Source organism: Balaenoptera physalus (genome assembly GCF_965194825.1).
Source record: "Balaenoptera physalus genome assembly, chromosome: 2".
NCBI lineage: Eukaryota > Metazoa > Chordata > Mammalia > Artiodactyla > Balaenopteridae > Balaenoptera > Balaenoptera physalus.
In genome coordinates, this window is record NC_138883.1 from 29,246,659 (window position 1) to 29,271,261 (window position 24,603).

A 24,603-nucleotide genomic window follows, 5' to 3' on the forward strand; every position below is an offset into this window, starting at 1 on the left:
ACAGTATGGTACTGGCACAAAAACAGAAATCTATATCAATGGAACAGGATAGAAAGCCCAGAGATAAACCCACACACATATGGTCACCTTATCTTTGATAAAGGAGGCAAGAATATACAGTGGAGAAAAGACAGCCTCTTCAATAAGTGGTGCTGGGAAAACTGGACAGCTACATGTAAAAGAATGAAATTAGAACACTCCCTAACACCATACACAAAAATAAACTCAAAATGGATTAAAGACCTAAATGTAAGGCCAGACACTATCAAACTCTTAGAGGAAAACATAGGCAGAACACTCTATGACATAAATCACAGCAAGATCCTTTTTGACCCACCTCCTAGAGAATGGAAATAAAAACAAAAATAAACAAATGGGACCTAATGAAACTTAAAAGCTTTTGCACAGCAAAGGAAACCATAAACAAGACCAAAAGACAACCCTCAGAATGGGAGAAAATATTTGCAAATGAAGCAACTGACAAAGGATTAATCTCCAAGATTTACAAGCAGCTCATGCAGCTCAATATCAAAAAAACAAACAACCCAATCCAAAAATGGACAGAAGACCTAAATAGACATTTCTCCAAAGAAGATATACAGATTGCCAACAAACACATGAAAGAATGCTCAACATCATTCATCATTAGAGAAATGCAAATCAAAACTACAATGTGATATCATCTCACACCGGTCAGAATGGCCATCATCAAAAAATCTACAAACAATAAATGCTAGAGAGGGTGTGGAGAAAAGGGAACCCTCTTGCACTGTTGGTGGGAATGTAAATTGATACAGCCACTATGGAGAACAGTATGGAGGTTCCTTAAAAAACTAAAAATAGAACTACCATACGACCCAGCAATCCCACTACTGGGCATATACCCTGAGAAACCCATAATTCAGAAAGAGTCATGTACCACAATGTTCACTGCAGCTCTTTTTACAATAGCCAGGACATGGAAGCAACCTCAGTGTCCATCAACAGATGAATGGTTAAAGAAGATGTGGCACATATATACAATGGAATATTACACTCAGCCATAAAAAGAAACGAAATTGAGTTATTTGTAGTGAGGTGGATGGACCTAGAGTCTGTCATACAGAGTGAAGTAAGTCAGAAAGAGAAAAACAAATACCGTATGCTAACACACATATACGGAATCTAAGGGAAAAAAAAAAAAAAAAAAAAGGCCATGAAGAACCTAGTGGCAAGACAGGAATAAAGACACAGACCTACTAGAGAATGGACTTGAGGGTATGGGGAGGGGGAAGGGTAAGCTGTGACAAAGTGAGAGAGTGGCATGGACATATATACACTACCAAATGTAAAATAGATAACTAGTGGGAAGCAGCCGCATAGCACAGGGAGATCAGCTCGGTGCTTTGTGACCACCTAGAGGGATGGGATGGGGAGGGTGGGAGGGAGGGAGATGCAAGAGGGAAGAGAAATGGGAACATATTGTGTGTGTATAACTGATTCACTTTGTTATAAAGCAGAAGCTAACACACCATTGTAAGGCAATTATACTTCAATAAAGATGTTAAAAAAAAAAAAAAAGAATTATAGTGGATTGTATTTAGAAAGAGAGGAAAAGAAGGCCTCATCAATGAGGTGACATTTAGGTTGAGACTTGAAGTATGAGTGGAAGACAGAAGTTTTTTTGGGTTTGTTGTTGTTTTTTTAGTATTTATTTATTTATTTGTCTGTGCCAGGTCTTAGTTGGTGGCATGTGGGATCTAGTTCCCTCACCCCAGGGATTGAACCCGTGCCCCCTGCGTTGGGAGCACAGAGTCTTAACCCCTGGACCACCAGGGAGGTCCCGAAGACAGAAGTTCTTGAAGGTTCTGAGAGAAAAGCATTTTAGACAGAGGGAAATAGTAGGCCCAAAGTGGGAAACAGCTTGCAGTTAACTGAAAGAATACTAGTTAGTTGAGGAGAGTGCCACCTCGAGGTAGTAGAGCAGGCAGGGGCTATACCTTAATACGCTAACATCTGCTGCGCATTTGTGAAGTGCTGGCCACTGTTCCAAGCACTTTTTGAGCAGTGTGAATTATTATGCTATACTGACTCTGAATGCTGAGAGTTTGGATTTAATTTGAAGATGCATTGGGAAGCCATGGAACTATTACTCAGTGCCATGATCCCTTTTTAAAGATTACGCTGGCTACTTTGTGTACATAGTTGATCAGAAGGGGACAGCAGAGGAAATAGAAATGAATACTAGTTGATGGTGGTTCAGGTAGGAGATGAAGTAATCTTGGACCATGGTTCTGATGGTAGAGGTGAAGAGCAGTGGACAGATTTAAGATATATTTACAAGTCTTTTGTTGATGGCTTGGATGAAGGGAGAGGGCTGTGAGGGAAAGGAAGGAGTCAGATTGGAGAGAGTTAAAGAATTGAAGAGATGGTATGTGTAGATAATTTGTGAAGTTATTTGTCAGTAAAGGAGAGCAGAGCTGTTTTCAACCTTCTTGTGTCTATCATTTTTCCAGTGGCATTTCTGTCTTTTAAAAAAATTCTTGGAACCAAATATATTTTTATTCTAGTCTGCCTCTCCAGATTGCAGCACCTTTTTCTTATCCCACACTTGACAGATGCTTAGAGGAGGAAAGTCAGTTGAAAAGTAGGCTAGCATTCTCAGCAGTTCTGCCCTTTTTCATCAAGATGTTCCTTGCTAAATCAGTCCTTGCTATATCAGAGCAAAACAATTTTGTTCTATAAGTAAAGGTTTAATTCTTGAAGGAACAGCATCTTAGGAAGTCAGTCTCTGTATATGTGTGTTGTGGGATTAGGGGTGATGGTCATATGTATTTTTATCTGTTAAGTCTCAACATGCCTTAAAAGATAAAGGTAAGGATAGCTGAACCGCAAATTCAGTTCACCAATTGTTTTCTCAGTTGAAAGGCAAGTGATCAACTAAAAGATAAAATTGGTTGTGTAACTGAAAGAAAACTCTCAGAAGAGATAGCTTTCTTTTTTAAATGTTTCTTAAATATATATAGGTTCAGCTTTTGAAACCAACTTTGACTGCAATTTTATTTTTATTTTTTAATTATCTATCTATCTATCTATCTATTTTGGCTGCTCCGGGTCTTAGTGGCAGCATGCGGAATCTTCGCTGCGGCGTGCGAACTCTTAGTTGTGGCGTGCGTGCGGGATCTAGTTCCCTGACCAGAGATTGAACCCAGGCCCTCTGCATTGGGAGTGCGGAGTCTTATCCATTGGACCACCAGGGAAGTCCCTGACTGCAGTTTTAAGTAGACAGGGTCTTTCCTCATTTTATGAAGCTCTAGTTTTCCAGTATTTTTAAAGAGTGAGTAAAGAAGCCATGTATCAAAACAAAAGGGAGAATTTTGTGGACAATATGAAAATTAGTAAAGCAGAAATCTGAAATTAAAGTCAGATAATAGATAAGGATCATGGAATACTGTTTAAATCAGTGGTTCTTAAATTTTTGGTAGTTACAGAATCCTTTGAGATACCAAAGAAAGTTGAAGAAGCTGGCCCCAGAAAGTGCACAGATACATGTGCATTCAGATTTGTACATAATCTTAGGGCATTGCTAAATCTGAAGAGCCTATGCAGATGCCCTGGTCAAGAACACGTGGTCTGAATGGTAATCAGGGCTGAGGAGTAGAATGTGGCTAGAGAGCTTCAACATTCATACTGTGACAGTAATCTCTTCTCAAATACCAATCTTTAGGGCAGCCCAGACTCAATTTGTTGTTGTTTTGTTGTTGTTGTTTTTAAACCTTTGGTCTCACAGCTGATAAAATAATTTTTAGTTTTAGCTATTGAAAATTAAAGTAATCTGTTCTTAAATTTTTTTCTTTGAAAATGCCATAGATGGCAGGGTTTTCTGAAATAAGGCAATACAGTATTCAGGATACCCTAACATATGAAACCCATTAATAAAAAAAAGTCAAGGTGAAATGCAAATTTCAAATTTACTGACACCTAGGATTATACATGAACTGAATGAATGTTTCCTTTGAGAAGTAGATTCAAAAAACAAACGAACCAACCCTTTGTTCTCTCTACTTTTCCATGAATCTGTTTGTAACATAACTTTCTCACAAAACTGAGTGTGAACTTTTAAAATGAACTTTATTAGTCCTATAGGTTAAGTACTGGACATATTTATTTCACAATTGGTGATGGATCTGTACTTTGTTACTTTTCATTTGGCTCAGTGCCTAAGTGGAACACTGAGCTAGTGATACAACTTAATAAATTATAAATTCTTTCCTGTTAGGCAGACTATGCCAGTTAGACCAATATTTAATGAAATCCAGAACTCTTAGGATTCACTGATTGAGTAGGTGATTGACTAGATGACCTACCTCTAAGTCCTTTGGCCATGGTAAGAGTCTAGGATTCCTTACATTTTTTTCACTTACTTAACTTGATCAAATAAAAGGATTTCTTTCCTTCACTCTAAATCTTGAAAGCAAGTTTCACATCATAAGAAAAAGTAGAAATCAAAGAAAGAAAATTCAAAAATGAAATACTTTATGGTATAATATTATACTTTAAATGGTGATTTAATATATGGCATTTTTAGCTTACATTTTTAGTGACTGAACAGATTATTATTATTATTACTATTATTGGCAGATGGACAGTCAGTGCAATTTTTTTCTTGTAACTTATAGAATTCTGGAGTAGAAGTGTGATGAAGAATATAGTGGAATTGTATATATTCACATTCAACCATGTTTGTTCAGAGAACAGTAAAATAAAAGTGAGAGTTAAAAACAATATAATTAAATTTAAATTTAGATTCTCTACTGTTCTCAATGAGTTTCTGCTGTACAGTGTTTTTGTGCCTCCCATGTTGTGAGCATGCTCTGCAGTTCTAGTGCTAGGTAGATATTTTTCTCGTAGCATAATTCCTAAACATTAGCAAACTACTTCAACTGTGTTCAGTTGAAAACAGCGAACTGTTCCATATTACAAATAATCCTTGGCTGTGTTGCATTTATTGCAAGAGAGTGTACTGTGGTACTTTGTGGATGATTTAAAGTATTCCCAATGTTGGGACTTCCCTGGTGGCACAGTGGTTAAGAATCCGCCTGCCAACAGGGAACACAGGTTCGAGCCCTGGTCTGGGAAGATCCCACATGCCGCGGAGCAACTAAGCCTGTGTGCCACAACTACTGAGCCTGCACTCTAGAGCCTGAGAGCTACAACTGCTGAGCCCGTGTGCCGCAACTACTGAAGCCCATGTGCCTAGAGCTCGTGCTCCACAACAAAGAGAAGCCACCGCAATGAGAAGTCTGCACACCGCAATGAAGAGTAGCCCCCGCTCTTGCAACTAGAGAAAGCCCGCGCACAGCAACAAAGACCCAAGGCAGCCAAAAAAAAAAAAAAAAGTATTCCCAATGTTATTTTGAATTTAGGTGATTTTTTGCTTTTAGTGCTATCTTTGGAACTTAACCCTGTGAGATTAGAGTGTCCTGAAAACATAAATTTAGCTAATCTAAGGAAATTTGTGAGTTTATTATTTTTTTTTCAGCTATTCAGAATGGTACCCATGGTTTTATATTTTAGTTCATATATTTTTACATTTGAAACCAACTAATAACTGTTGTAACAATTAGAGTAATTTTACCATTTTCCCTAACTTTGATTTTTCTTTTTCTTTCTTAAAGGGAAACTATCTTAAGTGTCAGGGTCAAGTTTCCTGTACGTGTCTTGTCTATATCTGTGTATATCAAGTATGTGCTATTTAGCGTTTATGTTTTTTTTCTCATAGTGAATTTTCTAAAGCATTGTCTTGTCCAATCTTCCTTATAATTTATATACAAGAGGGGCCTAAAGTTAGAGGTGTAATTGTGTCAATAGAACAAAGAAAAGCAAACAAGCATAATTTAGAAGGAAGAAAAACTCTAGAGAGAAAAGTCCCCATTTTCCTAAGAGTTGTAGCTCTCTGTTGGCCCTGCAGAAGCCTCTGGTTCATTTTATTTTATTTTCTCTTTTTAAAAATTTTCTTTTTTTTTTTTTTTTTTTTTTTTTTACTATATCTTACTTTTTATTTTTTTTTATTTATTTTTTTTTTCACACACACACACTGTATTTTATTTTTACAAGAGATAAATAGACTGACACCAAGCATTGTACATGGATGACCACAACAAAAGCAACAATGATTGCAATTACCAAACATGAAACACACTCATACTATGTCATAATATTGACATTCAGTCCAGTAATCCTCCACTGTAAAAATTTTCTTTTAATTATCTTTTTTTTCTGGCTCATTTTATTTTATTTTATTTTATTTTATTTGGCTGCGCCATGTGGCTTGCGGGATCTTAGTTGCCTGATCAGGGATGGAACCTGAGCCCTCAGCTGTGAAAGCATGGAGTCCTAACCACTGGACCGCCAGGGAATTTCCATCTGGTTCATTTTCGATTGGGCTAGACAGACTGAATTTCAGTAACTTTATTCTTTTTAGTAAAAGTGAGACTTAAATTTTATAACTAAATGTGACTTGTTTTTCTTTTTTTATTTATTTTATTATTTATTTATTTATTTATTTGGCTGCATTGGGTCTTGTTGCTGCGCGCGGGCTTTCTCTAGTCATGGTGAGCGGGGGCTACTCTTCGTTGCAGTGTGTTGGCTTCTCATTGTAGTGGCTTCTCTTGTTGTGGAGCATGGGCTCTAGGCATGCAGGCTTCAGTAGTTGTGGCGCGTGGGCTCAGTAGTTGTGGCTCGCAGGCTCTAGAGCACAGGCTCAGTAGCTGTGATGCACAGGCTTAGTTGCTCTCCGGCATGTGGGATCTTCCCGGACCAGGGCTTGAACCTGTGTCCCCTCCATTGGCAGGTGGATTCTTAACCACTGCGCCACCAGGGAAGTCCCGTGACTTGTTTTTCTTACCCCTTGTTAGATATCTCATAATTATAGGTGTGTATGTATTTATATTTCTACGCTCCTTGTCTCTATCCTCAGAAGGATTTTAGGTGACTTGCTTTTCACCTAATTAAAATTATAAAATAGTTGATGTATACAAAAGAATATATGTACCATATGTAGGTTATACAGCATAATGAAATGAAAACTTGTGTATCTTCTACTCAGCTTAAGCACTACTAAAACTTTTGAAGTCCCCATGTGAACGTTTCCCGATTATGTCCCCCTTTCTTTTCCCTCAGAAGTAACAGTGCCCTTAATTATGTTTATCATTCTCTTGTTTTTCTTTCTATTTCTATACACATATCCCTAAATGTTATCATGTTTAGTTTTGCATAATTTTGAGAGGTAATGTAAGGGGACTAAGAGCACAAATTCTGGCGCCAGGCAAATCTGCCACTTAACTAACCATGTGATTTGGGCAAATTACTTAACTTTTCAGTGCTTGTTTCCTCATTCATGAAATAGAGATTAAAAATAGAATCTACCTGATAGGGCTATTGTGAGAATAAAATGAGTCATTATATGCAAAGTGCACAGTGCACAGTGCCTGGTACGCAGGCATTATTCTCTTAGTTGTTAGTATTTGTATAAAGGAATCATAAACAGTTTGCTTCCCTCCTCCCTCAACATTATGATTGTGAGATTCATCCATGTTGATCGTTATAGCTGTAGATGATTTATTTTTACTTCTTTCTCTCTTAATTAAATTTTTTATTTTTAAAAATGTTTAAATTGAGGTCTTATTTTTATTTCTGCATGGTATTCTAATAGTGTGAATATTCTGTATTTCTTGTGTTGATGGATAATTAGATTCTAGTGTTTATTTTACTGTTACAAATAATAAACAATGCTATGCAGACATTATCTTGCACACCTTCTTGTGCACATGTTTAAGAGTTTCTCTAGGATACACACCTAGAGAAGAAACTGCTGAGTTGTAAGGGTGAGTCTTCAACTTTCCTAGACAGTGCCATCAAAATGGTTGCACTAGTTTATGCTCCTGTAAGAGTATGAGAGTGCCCGTTGCTCCATATTTTATTGTGTGATTCTTTAATATTTGCAAAACTGACAGATGTATAATGGTATATAGTGTCTTTTTAAAAATTATTTGTTTATTTTATTAATTTTTGGCTACGTTGGGTCTTTGTTGCTGCACGCGGGCTTTCTCTAATTGTGTCGATGGGCTTCTCTTTGTGGTGGCTTCTCTTGTTGTGGAGCTTGGGCTCTAGGCATGCAGGCTTCAGTAGTTGTGGCACGTGGGCTCAGTAGTTGTGGCTCGCGGGCTCTAGAGCACAGGCTCAGTAGTTGTGGCTGACGGGCTTAGCTGTTCTGTGGCATGTGGGATCTTCCCAGACCAGGGCTCGAACCTGTGTCCCCTGCATTGGCAGGCGGATTCTTAACCACTGCGCCACCAGGGAAGCCCAGGGACAGTATTTCTTAACAATCTGTAAATTTGCACATGAAACTCCTGTTAAAGTACCATTCACAGTAGATGCCTAATATTTATTATTTCTTCTTGTTCTTTTTTTGGTCTTTCCTGGGTAGAGCAAATTACCACGTGTGCTTGTAATCCTTCATACACTCATATACTTAGGTAGTGTTCAAGAAATCTATTTATCTTGTCAAGCATGAGGTTAATTACCATGAAAAGTATGATAATTTAGCTGATCTTTTGATTAATATAAGATTTCCTATTTGAAACAGTCGAGCAAATACTTTTAGAAAACTGCCTTTAATTCCAGCACTGGAATTTAATACACCTTTCTCCCATTTAAATACTCTGAATCTGATTTCAATGGATATTATATCAGCAAATAGTGCATTTTCTAGAGCAGGTATGAAAACAAGATTCAGGAACACTTCTAGTACTAACCGTCTGGATTCAGTTCACTGTCATCTCCTGGATTATTATAGTAGCCTCCTAATTGTCTCCCTGCTTCATTCTTGTTCTCTTCAATCTATTCTTTACCCAGCGGCCAAATGTAAAATATAATTGCTTCCTTTTAGAACCCTCCAGTGGCTCCCCATTTCTCTCAGAGGAAAAACCAGTGTTTGGCCCACAGGGTCCTATATTACTTTGTCCTGTGTAACCCATCTGGTCTCATCTCTCCTATTCTCTTGTCTTCATTTTGCACTGGACACACAGACCTTCTTTTGTTTGTCAGACATTCTAGGCAAGCTATCCCCTCAGGACCTTTGCATTAATTATTTTCTTTTTCTGGAATGCTCATCCTACTGCATGGCTCACTTTTTTACCTTCTTCAGTTCTTTGCTCAAGTGTTACTTTCTTAATTTAAAATTTCATCCCTGCCTCCAGTACTTCTAATCCCCCTCTTAACCCTGTTCATCTTTTTCTGCATGGCATTTACCACCTCTAACATACCACAGAGTTGGTGGTGTTCGGGTAAATGTTTCACAATTAGTTCTCCAAGTATAGTTCCAGCATGAATGATGGTTGATATTTTTGCTTGTTTAGTGAGTAAGATGAAAGTGAAGCAATGAAGATGTGTGTCAACATTTCACTCATTTGTCATTGACGTAAGAGACTTCTTTGCTGAATTGGATAATAGTTTTCAAGTAATGGAAGAATATTTTCTCAAAATTTTTGCACTATTCATAATGTAATGGTTATAGACACCACACACTTTTAAGTTCAATCTGCATCTTAACATTTTCTCCATCAGTTTCTTAGATCTAGACAATCACAGAACAATAAATCAAGCAGTGATTGGTAGTTTTTGCCAAATTCTGTAGTATAAATACTTCCACCATGGCCAATTTCAAGTTACCAACATGAAGTCACTGAACTGAACATGTTGTTGGGAAGAGATGTACAATAGCCCAGCATTAGATAGTATTTCTACCTTACAGATAGAAAATCATAAATAACCCCAAGAGCATAGATAATAGTAAAATGTAGTTAAAAAAAAAATAGGAAGTGATGAGTTTTTACCTTTGTTTTAAAGTAACTTATATAATTATAAGTTATTATATAACTTATATAATTATAACATATAATTTAATTTGTAATAAAGGCTATGTTTAGCACCCAGTTCACAAACTTGCTGAAAATTTGACAGTTGGATCTTGTCAGTCAGCACACCACTGTGAATAATCTGGCTGTTTATTTTCTGTCTATCTCCTTCATAGAGGCAGGGGTTTTGTTCTGTATTGTTTACTGCAGCATGGCATGGTAGGCAGTCAATAGATACTTGTTGACTGAATTTTAATTAAAATATTTGAGGTCTTTTATATATAATTTAAAATTCATATAAATAAATGAACTAGGTGCTGAGTGAAAAATAAATTTTGTCTTCAAATAAATTGAAACTTTTTTCTTCATTTTTAAATATGAAGTTTTGATTATAACTAGCATAAAATTATTGTTTCTCTGAATTATTGACCTAGATTATAAATAAAAGCATGCTACTCTGAAAGGGATGGAAAGATTTTCAAATTTGCCTTGCTAAGAGAAAGATATCATGTGATCCCTCTTTTATAAAAAGAAAAAATTGAAGCATATATGCATAGAAAAAAAACAAAGGAGAAAACTCTAAAATGTTGATGGAGGTTATTTCTGTTTAGTGGGATTACAGGTCATTTGTATTTCATTCTTTGGATTTTTCTGTTTTTCCTGTTCTTTACAAGTCACATCTATTACATGATAAAATTATTTTAAAATCAGCTTCCTTATCATACCCTAGTATAGTATTTTAGTTGAATGAGGAGGAAAGTAAAATATTACAAGTAGAATATACAGGGTGAAGGAAGAGAAAGAAGTGAGAAAGCCACAGCATATTTGAAAGGTCTGCTCTTCATAGGATTATGCAGGGAAGCATTGGGAGACAAGGCTGGACTGTTGAAGATCCTAAAGTTTAATGTCTGAGTCTGGCATTCAGGAGCCTCCACAACTTGAACCCAACCTTTTTCCAGCCCAACAGTTTTTGAACACATTCAAGGAAGAATTTTAGGAATATTAATCTGGCACAACTATGTAAGGAGATTAGAGGAAAGGGGACTTGGAGTCCAGGGGTTGTTGCAGAGGTTCATGGATGAAGTGATTTTTCTGCCAGGGCAATTAGGAATAGAAATGCTGAATGGCTGAATACCAGAGATATTGATACCTATTCCCATCCAGTAGCACCTATTGATGGACTTGGTATGGAAGAATTATGGAAAAGTGTCAGAGATGAACCTTAGAGTATGCTCTTCTCATTTCAAAGCTTTGATGGATGTAAAGGTGTTACGTAGAAATAGGGAAGTCAGGAAGAAGAGCTTGTTTGAAAGGAAAGATAAATTGATTTGGAGACATTTGAATTGGAGTTGGAAGTACAAGACTAGAAATCACAAAGAAGTCAGGGGTGAATATGAACTCTCTATGGGAGATAGAGAAAGAAAAGAATTTATGCTTATAATTAGTTGAATTTTAACCAATTAAAAAAAAATCTCAGTTCAGTATATAATCTGTTTGTGAATTCGGAGAAGGAAAGGTACAGTTTGTCATGAGCTATAACCTTACATATTGACAGGGACATTTTTAGTTTGCTAATAAGGTGACTTATGTTGATTGATTTTCAAATGTTGACTAACTGCATTTATTAGAAAAACTCCATGTAGTCATGATATATTTTTAATGTATTTTTGTAGTTTGATTTGCTAAAATTTTGTTTAGAATTTCTGTATATATGTTCATGAGAGATATTGGTCTATCTATTTAAGAAGCTTAAATAATACCTTTGTTTGGTTTTGGTATCAGGTAATCTTAGCCTGATAGAATGATTTGAGAAATATTCCCTCCTCTTCAATTTTTTGGGAAGAGTTTGTGTAGAATTGGTATGATTTCTTCCTTAAATGTTTGGCAGAATTCACCAGTGAATCCATTTAGCCAAGGAGTTGTATTTGTGGAAAGATTTTAAACTATAAATTCAGTTTCATTAATAGATATAGGACTATTTTGGGTTATCTATTTCTTCTTTAATAAGCTATGAAAGTTTGTAACTTGAAAGGAATTTTTCCATTTCATCTGAGTTGTTGAATTTATGGATGTAAACTTGTTCATAATATTCCCTTATTATTTTTAATATCTGTAGAATATTAGAGATGACACCTCTCTCATTCTTGATATTGGTAATTTGTATCTTTTTTCCCCCTAAATAGTCCAGCTATAGGTTTATCAGTTTTTTTAATCTTCTCAAAGAGCCAGCTTTTGGTTTCCTTTTCTCTGTGTTTCTATTTTCCTACTTTATTGCTTTCTGCTTTGATTCCTACTGTTCCCTTTTTTTCTGCTTACTTTGCATTTCTTTGTCCTTTTAGTTTCTATAAGTAGAAGCTAAGGTCATTGTTTTAAGTAAGACCTTTCTTATTTTCTAATATAGACGTTTAGTGCAGGGTTTCTCAGTAGTGACACTATTGACATTTTAAGCTGGATAATTCTTTGTTGTCAGGGGCTGGCCTATGCATAGGATGTTTAACAGTATCTCTGGCCACTATCCATGAGATGTCAGTGGCATCCCCCTAGTGACAACCAAAAATGTCTCCTCCAGATATTGCCAAATGCACAAGATTGCCCCTCCCACCCCCGGTTGAGAACCACTGGTTTAGTGCTATAAATTTCTAAGTACTGCTTTTGTTACATCCCACAAATTTTGATATATTGTGTTTTCATTCAGCTCAGAATACTTTCTAAATTCCTTTTCGATTTCTACTTTGACCCGTGGGCTATTTTGAAATGTGTTATTTAGTTTCCAAATATTTGGCAATTTAATTCCATTGTGGTCAGAGATCATACTTTGCGTGACTTGAAGCCTTTTAAATTTGAGACTTGTTTTATGGCCCAGAAAATGTTCTGTATTGGTAAATGTTCCACATGCACTTGATTAGAATGTATATTCTGTTGTCATTGGGTGGAATGTTCTATAAATGTCAATCAGGTCATGTTGGTTGATACTGTTGTTCAAGTCTTGCTGTTTATATCCTTGATGGTTTTCTTCCTACTTATTCTGTTAATTATTGAGGGGGGCATATATAGCCACTCCAGCTTTCTTTTGACTTGTATTAATATTGTATACTGTTTTCTATCATTTTACTTTTAACCTATTTGTGTCTTTATATTTTAAGTGGGTTTATTTATTTATTTTTGAATTTTATTTTATTTTTATATTTTTATACAGCAGGTTCTTATAAATTATCCATTTGATACATATCAGTGTATACATGTCAATCCCAATCTCCCAATTCATCACACCACCACCCCCACTCCACCTGCCACTTTTCCCCCTTGGTGTCCATACATTTGTTCTCCACGTCTTTGTCTTTATTTCTGCCCTGAAAACTGGTTCATCTGTACCAAATTTCTAGGTTTAAGTGGGTTTATTGTAGGCAGCACATGGTTGGGTCTTGCTTTTTTATCCAGCCTAACGAAGAGCTAGTTAGTCTGTTTGACTACTGGGAAGCTAGTGTCACCGCTAAAGGTACTGTCTCCCCTAACAAGTCTATTCCACATTTCACTGGGAGAACATGTGGCGATGGGGGCCAACATTCAGGACCATGGTGGACAGGGTGGAGGGCTGGTGAGTACTGTTGTATCATCCTTGCTGTGCCTACCTGGGACCGGGCAGAGGCACATGAAGGCAGGCCAACCCCCTGGGGACCCTGTAGGAAGCCAACAACTGTGCCTGAGAGAGATGAGACTTTTGGAATCTGACTTACATTGTTACTGACCAGTCAAAACATTCACTGGCCTTACTACTCAGCTGAACCAGTTGTTGGATTGTGGAAGGTCAAGGGGTAGATCCTAGGCTAGGGGCTCAGCACAGTGGCTGTTTACTATCCAGAATGCAAGCATTGCAAAAACTTAATCACTGCTATGGCTATGTAAATTCATACTGGCCAGTTATATGGTGTGTGTACCTCTATTTATTCATGTTTGAGTGTGCTGGGTTTAATTCTACTTACTGTATCCTAACTCCTATTAGGAAAAATAGGGAAATAATGAGATCATCACAAGAAAAGTTTCACCCATCGTGACTGCTTGTGGTTGCCCTGATCTCTTCCCTGAACTTCAGGCTTATACATATCTCCACCTAGAAGCCCTATAAACAGACCCCTCAAATTCAACAATTCAGTTTGCTGAATTCATCTATCCAGTTTACTGAGGCCTAAAACTTAGGACTCATATTTGGATTTCTCCCTCTTCCTCACCTTCTGTAATAATTCCTGCTCTTGACTTTCCCCATAAAGAGAGTCCTGTTGCTCAAGCAAAGCTGAGTTTATTAAACTTAACTGCAGCAAGGGAGAGCACCACTTTGACAGAATCTTGGTAGTTAGGGGAAGTTAAGAAAGGGTATTTCTAGGGTTTTGAGATCTTGACTCACATGGTTTAAGGCAGGTCCTTCAAGGTGGGGAACTGGCTGGGATGGGCAAAGTTTGTGACACAATATTTAAAATTAGTGGACTTAACAAGAAAAGGTTCTTGAAGCAGTCTGTTATCCTGTCAGGAGAGCTGTTTGCCCTGATGTACAAATTGTTTGCCCAGATAAATTAGTTCGTAAAACTTTCCTGACACAGTGAAGCTAATTCTTGGCTTACAGTCTTATCATTTTCATTTTGGGCAAAATACTTTCCTGGAGCACAGTTACATCATGTTGACTCAGTTAATTCATAGATTTCCTGAATCTGTGTTTTGTTGATGCTGTTGCCTCTACCTGAAATATCTTTTCCCTCCTACTCCATACAGTATGTGGCTAATGTTTGTTCTTTTAAAACTTAACTCAGGCAGTATCTCCTACAGGAAATGTTTCCTGAACCTAGACTGCTTCTAGGCCATACTGTGTATAGTATTATTATTACATTCCCCATATTGTGCAGAAATTAACCTTTTATAGGGGAAGAGAGCCACCAAAAGGCAAGTTGTCTTACTAATTTCTGTATCCACTAGCATTAATAACAGGGCCCAGCACATGGTAAGTTTTCAAACAGTTTTTACTGACCTAAACAAATTGGGTCAGAGGGGGGAAGACCGAAGGAATGGGAGATAAGAGGTGATGATTTAACTTTAAATTAATGTGATTGAGACAGTGCTGATGCACCCAAATGTAGAAATTTGAGTAAGAGAGTAAGACTTAAGAGTACAATTAGGAAATGATCATAGTTGAGGTAATAGTTTGTGTTGATTATTTCTCCAAGAGTGATAATGCAAAGAGAACACCAGTGGAGGACTGATATTTGGGGAATACCCTCAATGTGTAGGAGAAAGTAGAGGAAGCCCTCAAAGGCATCAGTAGAGACAGAAGTGAAGAAGATAAACCAGAGGAGTAGAGTATGGGGACGGTGGAAGGCAGGGAGGAAACACGTATACAAAGGAGAGCTGGAATTGTGGTGTCAAATTTTGCAGAGCATTTAAGGAATGAGAACTGTGAAAAGATTTTCTGAATTTGGCAATTAAGTTGTACCTAGTGATCTTTGAAAATTCTAGTAGAATGGGGATTTCATTTTTTAAAAATTTAGTTTGTAGGAAAGGACAAAATAAGTTGGTTCTCAGGTTTTATAGTTATAAGAATATATTCTTTACCTATATTCAACCAGGGCTGTCACAAGGGGTATGATTTTCTTTATTTGGGAGTAAAGTTCAACCTTGCTGAGGACCAATAGTAAACGTTACTTTGAATTAACGTTTTTTATTTTTTTCTTATTATCTGTTTTTCTTTTTTTGTAAGCAAAATCATTATACATAGATTACTTGAAAACAGAATGTTTGGTTTCTTCCTTGTATTAATTATTATCTTAATTGCTAGATTATTTTACAGGCCAGTGGTAGTTACTCGTTAAGAAGTAACAAGCAAGATACTATCATTGTGTATTTTCACTTTGCCAAGTTCATTTTAGAACAATTCTAATTAATATCACTAATTTTCAAAAATTTCCGGCTGTGAAACCCTTTCCTTAAACTTTTACATGGAACCCCAACATGTAAATCAGAGAAAGTGGAGCTTGTCTGTTTGAAGCTGTGACAGGGACCTGAAGCTCCTCCTGAGAGTTTTGTCCAGTCTTCTAACCTCCTTCTCTTCCCTTCCAAACAACTGGTGGTCCTGGGTACTCCTCTGTGGAAATCCTAGGGCTACCTAAAGCATAGTTCAAGAATCACTGACACATAATTTTCTTTGTAGAAATGCTGATTGCAAAGCATTTTAGTACTGAAAGTGACATGATATTTAGACCCCCAAACCAATTGACACTTCCAGTCTGTTCTCTTATTGGTCAGTAGAGTGGTACAACAATAAATAGCTGCCCAAGAGCAAATAAATTTGTAATAGAGCTATTTAGACAGAGGTTGGATGTCTTCCTCTAAGGGAAGTTGTCAAAGTAGTTCCTTTGTCAGTGGGAGTTTGGCCTACTATTAAATGCAGTCTCTTCCAACGTCGATGATTCTCTGGTCTTACATGTCTACATTTATCCTACCTAGTAAATATCATCTAATACGATGGGGTTTATTTTATCTTTCATTTCTTCACATTTATAGTATGCCGTATATATGACAGATACTGTATTAGGATGCAGGGGTACTATATAAACAAGTAAGTTTAAACAAATAAGATATAACCTACCATAAAGGAAATAGAAAATTGCTGTAAGTCTTGAGGAGTAGAGTAATAGAGTTAAGCGGAGGGTGTTCATGGGAATCATATGAAATGCAAGGACCCAGACCAGATAGGGGCTTGTCAGAAAAAATGCTAGCTTCTATGAAGACTCTGAGCTGACTCTTTAAAAATGAGTAAACTTCAACAGAAGCAAATAGAGAAAGGTCTTTCTAGGCAGGTGAAGGAACATGTGCAGAGCCTCTGAAAGGTAGCATGCCTTGTTTGGAGAACTGTAAGTAGTTTCATATGGCTGGAGCTTAGCATGTGAATGGGGCTGGTGAGTAAAGCCGGACAAAAAAAGGACTGTGTTTGCCATGCTTGGGAATTTGGACTTTATCTTGAAAGTGATGTGACACAATTGAAGGATTTTAAGCAGAGTAATTGCATGGTCAGATTTGTGTTTTAGAAAGCACTATGGCAGTAGTCAGGAGAACAGATTGGAATGGACCTCTCTTGGAAGCAAAGAGACCATTAAGTTGTTAAGCTTTTGCAATGATTTAAGCAAAAATGAGGATAGTAGAACCGATGTGGTGGGTGGGGGAATTAATTCAAGATATACTAAGGAGGTAAGATCCATAGGTATTGGTCAGAGAAAGAATAGAAGTGGGGATGACTTTCAGGTGTTTGGGTTGGCCAGCTGGGTAGGTGTGTAGTCTTTTTTTGCTAAGAGAAAGAAATTAAAAAGAAAGAAATCATATAGGCTTTTTGCCTCAAGATTCTTAGGGTGCCAACTTGAGCAAGGATATAGGTGCTTTTTATTTTCTTATATTTGTATTTGTGTATATTTTTAAAATGTGATATGAAAGTATATAACAGGATGTATTATCAAGGAAGGTTATGGAATTCTTTTTGGAAGTCTGTTAGATTAAGGTAGACTCTCATTTAAGGTAGTTTAGGAATGAGTGATCTACTTAAAGGCAAAGGGATAGATTACCTTTTGTCGAGTCCTTTGATTGTTTAATATCTACCTCATCTACTCTATAAATCAACTTTGAATTGAGAAATAATAAATTGATTTTTAGAAAATCCAGGGATTTTTACATTACCATTCATCTGTCAGAATTTTTACCTTTTAAGAAAAATGTGTGGTAAGATTGGCCTGTCTGTGTGAATTAGCTAATTTGGTAATAGTTCTGCTGTGGCATTATGAACTTTAAAATACAAAATGATTTTTCCTCAGAATGCAAACTTTGATTTTCAAGTCTTTCATTGGTGTTATGTGGGAATTAATGTTCCGTCCCTTGTTATTTAACACTCCTGACAGAGAAGATGTTTCCTTTATATAGCTTTGTCACATCATTTTCTCAAGTTAAGATCTCTTTTTTAGGCTGGTTGAGGTGCTTAAATCCCTCATGGAAAGAATGAGCAATGCTCCTTAACAGAAAACTGAAGGTATTGGTTTCAGATTTTGAGATTTGCCCTATAAAGGGACACTTAATCATTATGTTTATTCATTGGCTCTTAAATGCTCCATTGTTTCTTATCAGATAAGTCTTCCTTCCCTGTAGTTTTGTGATTTCTGCTGTACCTTTGAAAGCATTAGAGAAGTGCCTCTTCCAGTAACAAAACAAAAACACTGACTGTAGTTTAATACTTTTTAATTTACAGAGTTAATGATGAGACTTGGACCTTTGTCATTGAAAACTATTAGATTACTTTCATATCTGTAATGATTATGAATATGAAAGTACATTCTGATGTCATACTACTTGCAAGAAATTTCTTCTTTAGAATAATGTAATCCTAGAACTTTTTCTTCTTTAAGTATGTTTAAAGGAAACTTTATTTCTTTTTATAAAACATCTTTTACAAAAGACTATTAAAGTCCCTGCTTTGCTTAGTGTCTTCTGATAGTAAGCCAAAAAGATCCCCAAATTTCAGTGTTCCAGAATGTTTTTTTCTTAATAAGGATCAAAGTTTTCAGAATATTTTCAAAAATTGTTAGCAGTTTATAATTTGGCTACAGGTACAAATTTCCTTATTCAGGAGTTAGAATGGATTTGAGAGGTAGATCAGGAGGAATACTCATTGGATTATTGCAATTAAAGTGCTTGAAAGTTCTTAGAATAACATCTCTTCACATCCTACAACAGGTTATTGTTGTTTTACAAGAATAGCATTATAATTGTCTTTTCAAAAAGTGAAGTGGTTTGTTTGTTTGAACTTAGAGTTACTCTAAGAGGAAGTATACTAATTGCTCATTTCCCCCTAAAACAAAATCTTTAATTTGGGATACTAGTTTTTTATTAGGACGGTAATCCAAACTTTAAATATGTGAGAAAGTAATAACTTCCTTTTCATACTTCTTTTACAGCTTGTAAAAATTAAAATGAATAAACTACGGCAAAGTTTTAGGAGAAAGAAAGATGTTTATGTTCCAGAGGCCAGTCGTCCACATCAGTGGCAGACAGATGAAGAAGGAGTTCGTACTGGAAAATGTAGCTTCCCAGTTAAGGTAAGAGCTCATGTTTCTATAAATCTAGACGTTGAAAAGAATTGACAGTTTATTATATGTGAAATTCCATTAATTAGGATAGTTAAAAGAAAACACTAAAAGCTAGTCCCTTTATATTCTGCTTCAGTGGTAGAATTAGTAAGAAGAAAAACAGATTATAATTAATGATTTTTCTCTTTATATTTATTTATTTATTTATTTAAATTTTAGAGGACAGGGAAGGTTAAGTTGAATTAATTTATTTATTTATTTATCTATTTATTTAATTTTCACACACACACACTGTATTTTATTTTTACAAGAGATAAATAGACTGACACCAAGCATTGTACATGGATGAGCACAACAAAAGCAACAATGATTGCAATTACCAAACATGAAACACACTCATACTATGTCATAATATTGACATTCAGTCCAGTAATCTTCTACTGTAACAGCTCCTTTACTTTGCAGTGAAAATTGATTTGTATATTCTTTGCCTCTGAGTCCTTGTGGGTTTTTTTTTTTTTTTAATTCAAACAGAAAGTCACAAAAATTATACTCATCCTCATCAGTTCACTCAGTCCCATGTAATTAATTTTTTTTTTATCTTGATCTTTTGTTAGCACTTTTATGAGTTCATCAGTTTTTCATTAGAGTTCTGAAAATGCTTATTCATTCAGTTCAGCAGTACAGTCAGTTACCAGAAACCTGTACTTGTCAGAGTCTTTTCCATGAATTTCCTGAAGATGAAACCCTTTTATAGGAACATATTTGCAAAAGCATCAGAGTACACCCAGAACTGTCTGTAAATGACAAAAAACTTAAAAATGACCACAGTTTAAGTCTTGATGAAAGTTCACAGTAATGCAGTTGACAAAAAAATTAGTCACTTCTGAGATATACATTTTAAAGCAACAACCAGGACCATGACCTACAACATTATACCAGAACACACAAGACCCCTAGAAACTTCATGCAATGTCCGAAACATCTATACCAACATATTTCCATACAAATAACCCAATGAAAGCCCAGCATTAGCTGTTCTGTCTGTTTGTCCTTTTATACTGCAGGTTCCCACCAGTCATCAACTTTACACACATCAGTGTATACACGTCAATCCCAATCGCCCAATTCAGCACACCACCATCCCCACCCCACCGCAGTTTTCCCCCCTTGGTGTCCATATGTCCGTTCTCTACATGTGTGTCTCAACTTCTGCCCTGTAAACCGGCTCATCTGTACCATTTTTCTAGGTTCCACATACATGCGTTAATATATATTTGTTTTTCTCTTTCTGACTTACTTCACTCTGTATGACAGTCTCTAGATCCATCCACGTCTCAACAAATGACTCAATTTCGTTCCTTTTTCTGGATGAGTAATATTCCATTGTATATATGTACCACATCTTCTTTATCCATTCGTCTGTTGATGGGCATTTAGGTTGCTTCCATGACCTGGCTATTGTAAATAGTGCTGCAGTGAACATTCGGGTGCACGTGTCTTTTTGAATTACAGTTTTCTCTGGGTATATGCCCAGTAGTGGGATTGCTGGGTCATATGGTAATTCTATTTTTAGTTTTTTAAGGAACTTCCATATTGTTCTCCATAGTGGCTGTATCAATTTACATTCCCACCAACAGTGCAAGAGAGTTCCCTTTTCTCCACACCCTCTCCAGCATTTGTTGTTTGTAGATTTTCTGATGATGCCCATTCTAAGTGGTGTGAGGTGATACCTCATTGTAGTTTTGATTTGCATTTCTCTAATAATTAGTGATGTTGAGCATCTTTTCATGTGCTTTGTGGCCATCTGTATGTCTTCTTTGGAGAAATGTCTATTTAGGTCTTCTGCCCATTTTTGGATTGGGGTGTTTGTTTCTTTAATATTGAGCTGAATGAGATGTTTATATATTTTGGAGATTAATCCTTTGTCTGTTGATTAGTTTGCAAATATTTTCTCCCATTCTGAGGGTTGTCTTTTCGTCTTGTTTATGGTTTCCTTTGCTGTGCAAAAGCTTTGAAGTTTCATTAGGTCCCATTTGTTTATTTTTGTTTTTATTTCCATTACTCTAGGAGGTGGATCAAAAAAGATCTTGCTGTGATTTATGTCAAAGAGTGTTCTTCCTATGTTTTCCTCTAAGACTTTTATAGTGTCCAGTCTTATATTTAGGTCTCTAATCCATTTTGAGTTTATTTTTGTGTATGGTGTTAGGGAGTGTTCTAATTTCATTCTTTTACATGTAGCTCTCCAGTTTTCCCAGCACCACTTATTGAAGAGACTGTCTTTTCTCCATTGTATATCTTTGCCTGCTTTGTCATAGATTAGTTGACCATAGGTGCGTGGGTTTATCTCTGGGCTTTCTATCCTGTTCCATTGATCTGTATTTCTGTTTTTGTGCCAGTACCATATTGTCTTGATTACTGTAGCTTTGTAGTATAGTCTGAAGTCAGGGAGTCTGATTCCTCCAGCTCCGTTTTTTCCCCTCAAGACTGCTTTGGCGATTCGGGGTCTTTTGTGTCTCCATACAAATTTTAAGGTGATTTGTTCTAGCTCCGTAAAAAATGCCATTGGTAATTTGATCGGGATTGCATTGAATCTGTAGATTGCTTTGGGTAGTATAGTCATTTTCACAATGTTGATTCTTCCAATCCAAGAACATGGTATATCTCTCCATCTGTTGGTATCATCTTTAATTTCTTTCATCACTGTCTTATAGTTTTCTGCATACAGGTCTTTTGTTTCCCTAGGTAGGTATATTCCTAGGTATTTTATTCTTTTTGTTGCAATGGTAAATGGGAGTGTTTCAGTAATTTCTCTTTCAGATTTTTCATCATTAGTGTATAGGAATGCAAGAGATTTCTGTGCATTAATTTTGTATCCTGCAACTTTACCATATTCATTAATTATCTCTAGCAGTTTTCTGGTGGCAGTTTTAGGAGTCTCTATGTATAGTATCATGTCATCTGCAAACAGTGACAGTTTTACTACTTCTTTTCCAATTTGTATTCCTTTTATTTCTTTTTCTTCTCTGATTGCCGTGGCTAGGACTTCCAGAACTATGTTGAATAATAGTGGTGAGAGTGGACATCCTTGTCTCGTTCCTGATCTTAGAGGAAATGCTTTCAGTTTTTCACCATTGAGAATGATGTTGGCTGTGGGTTTGTCATATATGGCCTTTATTATGTTGAGGTAGGTTCCCTCTATGCCCACTTTCTGGAGAGTTTTTATCATAAATGGGTGTTGAATTTTGTCAGAAGCTTTTTTTGCATCTATTGAGATGATCATATGGTTTTTATTCTTCAATTTGTTAATATGGTGTATCACATTGATTGATTTGCGTATATTGAAGAATCCTTGCATCCCTGGGATAAATCCCACTTGATCGTGCTGTATGATCCTTTTAATGGGTTGTTGCATTCTGTTTGCTGGTATTTTGTTGAGGATTTTTGCATCTATATTCATCAGTGATATTGGTCTGTAATTTTCTTTTTTTGTAGTGTCTTTGTCTGGTTTTGGTATCAGGGTGATGGTGGCCTCATAGAATGAGTTTGGGAGTGTTCCTTCCTCTGCAATTTTTTGGAAGAGTTTGAGAAGGATAGGTGTTAGCTCTTCTCTAAGTGTGTGATAGAATTCACCTGTGAAGCCATCTGGTGCTGGACTTTTGTTTGTTGGAAGATTTTTAATCACAGTTTCAATTTCATTACTTGTGATTAGTCTGTTCATATTTTCTGTTTCTTCCTGGTTCAGTCTTGGAAGGTTATACCTTTCTAAGAATTTGTCCATTTCTTCCAGGTTGTCCATTTTATTGGCATAAAGTTGCTCGTAGTAGTCTCTTAGGATGCTTTGTATTTCTGCGGTGTCTGTTGTAACTTCTCCTTTTTCATTTCTGATTTTATTGATTTGAGTCCTCTCCCTCTTTTTCTTGATGAGTCTGGCTAATGGCTTATCAATTTTGTTTATCTTCTCAAAGAACCAGCTTTTAGTTTTATTGATCTTTGCTATTATTTTCTTTGTTTCTATTTCATTTATTTCTGCTCTGATCTTGATGATTTCTTTCCTTCTGCTAACTTTGGGTTTTGTTTGTTCTTCTTTCTCTAGTTTCTTTAGGTGTAAGTTTAGATTGTTTACTTGAGATTTTTCTTGTTTCTTTAAGTAGGCTTGTATAGCTGTAAACTTCCCTCTTAGAACTGCTTTTGCTGCATCCCATAGGTTTTGGGTCATCGTGTTTTCATTGTCATTTGTTTCTAGGTATTTTTAGATTTCCTCTTTGATTTCTTCAGTGGTATCTTGGTTATTTAGTAACGTATTGTTTAGCCTCCATGTGTTTGTGTTTTTTACGTTTTTTTCCCTGTAATTCATTTCTAATCTCATAGCGTTGTGGTCAGAAAAGATGCTTGATATGATTTCAATTTTCTTAAATTTACTGAGGCTTGATTTGTGACCCAGGATGTGATCTATCCTGGAGAATGTTCTGTGCGCACTTGAGAAGAACGTGTAATCTGCTGTTTTTGGATGGAGTGTCCTATAAATATCAATTAAATCTATCTGGTCTATTGTGTCATTTCAAGCTTCTGTTTCCTTATTTATTTTCATTTTGGATGATCTGTCCATTGGTGTAAGTGAGGTGTTAAAGTCCCCCACTATTATTGTGTTACTGTCAATTTCCTCTTTTATAGCTGTTAGCAGTTGCCTTATGTATTGAGGTGCTCCTATATTGGGTGCATATATATTTATAATTGTTATATCTTCTTCTTGGATTGATTCCTTGATCATTATGTAGTGTCCTTCCTTGTCTCTTGTAACATTCTTTATTTTAAAGTCTATTTTATCTGATATGAGTATAGCTACTCCAGCTTTCTTTTGATTTCCATTTGCATGGAATATCTTTTTCCATCCCCTCACTTTCAGTCTGTATGTGTCCCTAGGTCTAAAGTGGGTCTCTTGGAGACAGAATATATATGGGTCTTGTTTTTGTATCCATTCAGCAAGCCTATATCTTTTGGTTGGAGCATTTAATCCATTCACGTTTAAGGTAATTATCGATATGTATGTTCCTATGACCATTTTCTTAATTGTTTTGGGTTTGTTTTTGTAGGTCCTTTTGTTCTCTTGTGTTTCCCACTTAGAGAAGTTCCTTCAGCATTTGTTGTAGAGCTGGTTTGGTGGTGCTGAATTCTCTTAGCTTTTGCTTGTCTGTTAAGCTTTTGATTTCTCCATCAAATCTAAATGAGATCCTTGCCGGGTAGAGTAATTTGGTTGTAGGTTCTTCCCTTTCATCACTTTAAGTATATCATGCCACTCCCTTCTGGCTTGTAGAGTTTCTGCTGAGAAATCAGTTGTTAACCTTATGGGAGTTCCCTTGTATGTTATTTGTCGTTTTTCCCTTGCTGCTTTCAGTAATTTTTCTTTGTCTTTAATTTTTGCCACTTTGATTACTATGTGTCTCCGTGTGTTTTCCTTGGGTTTATCCTGTGTGGGACTCTCTGCGCTTCCTGGACTTGGGTGGCTATTTCCTTTCCCATGTTAGGGAAGTTTTCGACTATAATCTCTTCAAATATTTTCTCTGGTCCTTTCTCTCTCTCTTCTCCTTCTGGGACCCATA

At 36.3% G+C, this 24,603-nt stretch overlaps 2 protein-coding genes across 13 annotated transcripts in view; both read left to right on the forward strand.

Moving 5' to 3' along the window:
* The window catches only part of HEATR4 (HEAT repeat containing 4), a 231,879-nt gene that overhangs the window by 199,532 nt on the left and 7,744 nt on the right, over positions 1 to 24,603 (forward strand). The gene's annotated exons all lie outside the window — the stretch shown is intronic.
* The window catches only part of NUMB (NUMB endocytic adaptor protein), a 181,897-nt gene that overhangs the window by 91,062 nt on the left and 66,232 nt on the right, over positions 1 to 24,603 (forward strand). For 11 of the 12 annotated variants that reach the window (XM_082451647.1, XM_082451656.1, XM_082451654.1 and 8 more), the window contains one exon: positions 18,872 to 19,012. In XM_082451647.1, coding sequence (XP_082307773.1) covers positions 18,887 to 19,012 — 126 coding nt within the window. In that variant the 5' untranslated portion in view covers positions 18,872 to 18,886. Of the gene's footprint in view, positions 1 to 18,871; positions 19,013 to 24,603 lie in introns of those variants that run through there. The other variant, XM_082451658.1, reaches the window with a different exon arrangement.